Raw genomic sequence first — 2,588 nt, forward strand, 5'->3', positions numbered from 1 at the left:
CCCAGGTAGGCGGCGTGCGCTGGGGGCCGGGCGGGGCTCGGGGGGCTGCCCTGGCCGCTTCTGCCTCTCGGCCACCTCTGCTCACCTCCTGCTCTCTCCCCTGCCGCCGCCTCCCGCGCTCAGTGGGAGATGGATGACATGGCCGAATACGTAAGTAGCGCCCGCTGCGCCGTGCTCGTGTGTTCTTGCGGGCTGTGCTGTGCCGTGACTCCCCGCCCTGCACGCCCCTCATCAAAGGGTCTCCTCCCTTGGACCCTGGACATGCCCGCGGTGATCTCTTGGAGCCTGTGACCTCCGTCTTTGTATCGGGCCAATAGGCACAGAAGCCGTAGCACCTGCTGGGGGACGTCCCCAAGGCAAGGCCGAGGCCGCCACCTCCCATTCCTGCCCCCAAGCCCCACACACGCCGGCCTCGCTCCCCTCCTTAGAAACTCCCCCCCCAGTCTTAATCTCCCCAACTTTGTCTGGCCTTCCCACCGCCTCGAGCGCTGTCCACCCTGCAGTCACCCCTGTGGGACCCAGGCCCACAGATAGGTCAGAACAGGGTCATTTTCAAAGCAGCCTGACTGACCCTTTTATCACTAGCCTGATCCTGGAACGTTCTCTCTGGCCGAAGTGTAAGCTTCATTCCGACTCTCGAGGCGAGAGCGGCCAGTGGCCAGGCTGGGAAGGAGGCTGTGGTGCCCCAGTTCTCAGAGGAGCTTCCGGCCCCCCGGAGCCTTCCTGAACTAGGGCCCGATTGCCACCTGCCTTTGGGCAGGTTGCCGCCTCTCTCTGGACGTCTTTCTTTCTGTCCTTCGCAAACGGGCCACGGGCCTCCTAAGAGCCTCCGTCTCCCGGCTTGTGTGTCCTCCAGTGTCCGGACGCTGAACGGACCCCAGCTCCACCTGCTCCCATCTGACTCTGCCTCTTCTCCACCTGAGTGAAGGAGCAAAGTCCCCACCCGCTCCCCAGGGGTGACTGAAAGTGAGGTTCAGGGGCAGGAGACCCTCTAGAGGTTCAAGCATCTCTGCCCGCTCCCTGTGCTCCCGACCCAGAGCCGCCCCCAGCTCCCAGGCATGCCAGACCGTGTTTGTGGGTGCGCATGCAGCGTGCGGGGGACACGGGCGTGCGTGGCTCTGTGAGGGGGTACGCGGGGCGTGTGTGCAGGCCAGGCGCCGTCCGAGCGCCTCCTGTGTGCCGGGCCCCGCGCCCGTGGCTGAGCCAGACCTGGGTCTGCTTGCCCAGTCTGGGTGGGGGGAGCGTTCATTGGCACAAGACGCAGATGATCGCCTGTTGGAGCTCAGGGTGGTGGGGGCACACAGTGGTAAAGATGTTTACCAGTCTGCGCCGGTGGCGGGGTGAGGGCCGCCCCGATTTCTGCATTTGGCCATCCCAGGGTGTAAGGAATGCCGCCGTGCCAGTCTCAGCCGCCTTGTTGGTGAAATAGTCCTGACTGGATGTTTGTGTTCCTGTCATACCGAACCAAGGCAGAAAACTCCCAGAACTTAGACAGTAGTAAATGTGGCGAGATAGTCGGGAAGGGGTGTGTGTTCACCCACGGCTTTGGCTGCTACTGCTCAGAGTGTGAGCGTATGTCATGCATAGTAAGGCCCGTTTAACAACTGGCCCGAAAATTCCCGAGTTTTACTATCAACTCTTGGAAGCCGGCTTAGGGGTGCTGTCGCGGTAGAGGACCCAGCACGTGCAAAGGGCCTGGGGCAGGACCGTGCCCAGCACGTGGGAAGAGCAGTGAGCAGGCCTCTGTAACGGAAACACAGTGGGCACGGGGGAGGGCGGGCAGAGGTGAGGCGGGAGGGCGGGCAGTGCACGGACAGCTCGTGCGGTGCCTTGCAGGCATGCGGGAGAGGACTCGGGCTCTGACCCGCACGACGGCGGTCAGAAGAGAGGGGAGCCCTGGCTGGATGCTCACAGTGCTCCAGCGGGAAGACAGACCGCGGCAGGCAGGGGCGCCAGGGCGGGCTGACGGCGCTGGCCGGGCTGTGTGGCCACCTCAGCGTGGGCCCGTGCATGCAGGGCCGTGCATGAGCCTGGGGAGCTCGTCCGCCAGAGGCCCAGACCGCGTCTGCCTTGCTTGAACCCAGCACGCGAGGAGGGTGGGCAGGACGGGTCCGGCCGGGTGGCCCCCCTGACCCCGGCGCCTGCCCACAGGAGATGGTCATCACCAACCTGCAGCCTGAGACGGCCTACTCCGTCACGGTAGCCGCCTACACCATGAAAGGCGATGGTGCGCGCAGCAAACCCAAGGTGGTCGTGACCAAGGGAGCAGGTATGAGCCCCGTCCCCGTGGGTCCTCGGCCCTCAGAGCTCCCCTCAGTGCTTACGCCCATGTGGGGAGCGGGTGTTCAGGGAGGAGGGTCAGTGAGAGCGGAGGTGCCAGCGCTGCTCATGGCGACCCAGTGTCCAGCCCCTCACGTTACCCTCCCTGCCCGCTCAGTGGTCAGCCCCCAACCCCCTGCCCTCTGGCCTTCACGCTTCTATTTCTGCTGCCCGGATGCCCTGCCCCGGCGCCCGCTCATCTCACACTTTCAGTCTTTGCTCACGCTGCCCCGCTCCAGGAAGACCTCCCCACCCGCCCACCCGCACGC

The 2,588-nt window shown here is 65.0% G+C and overlaps 1 protein-coding gene across 1 annotated transcript in view; it reads left to right on the top strand.

The window, feature by feature from the left end:
* PTPRS (protein tyrosine phosphatase, receptor type, S) overlaps window positions 1-2,588 on the top strand; it is a 91,042-nt gene that overhangs the window by 72,239 nt on the left and 16,215 nt on the right. Inside the window, exons 12-13 of the mRNA XM_012729411.1 lie at window positions 80-150; window positions 2,152-2,269. Of these exons, the coding sequence (XP_012584865.1) occupies window positions 80-150; window positions 2,152-2,269 (189 nt within the window). The remainder of the gene's footprint in view (window positions 1-79; window positions 151-2,151; window positions 2,270-2,588) is intronic.

This window comes from Condylura cristata, unplaced genomic scaffold (assembly GCF_000260355.1).
Source record: "Condylura cristata isolate star-nosed mole 26May11 unplaced genomic scaffold, ConCri1.0 scaffold00025, whole genome shotgun sequence".
In the NCBI taxonomy this organism is placed as follows: Eukaryota; Metazoa; Chordata; class Mammalia; order Eulipotyphla; family Talpidae; genus Condylura; species Condylura cristata.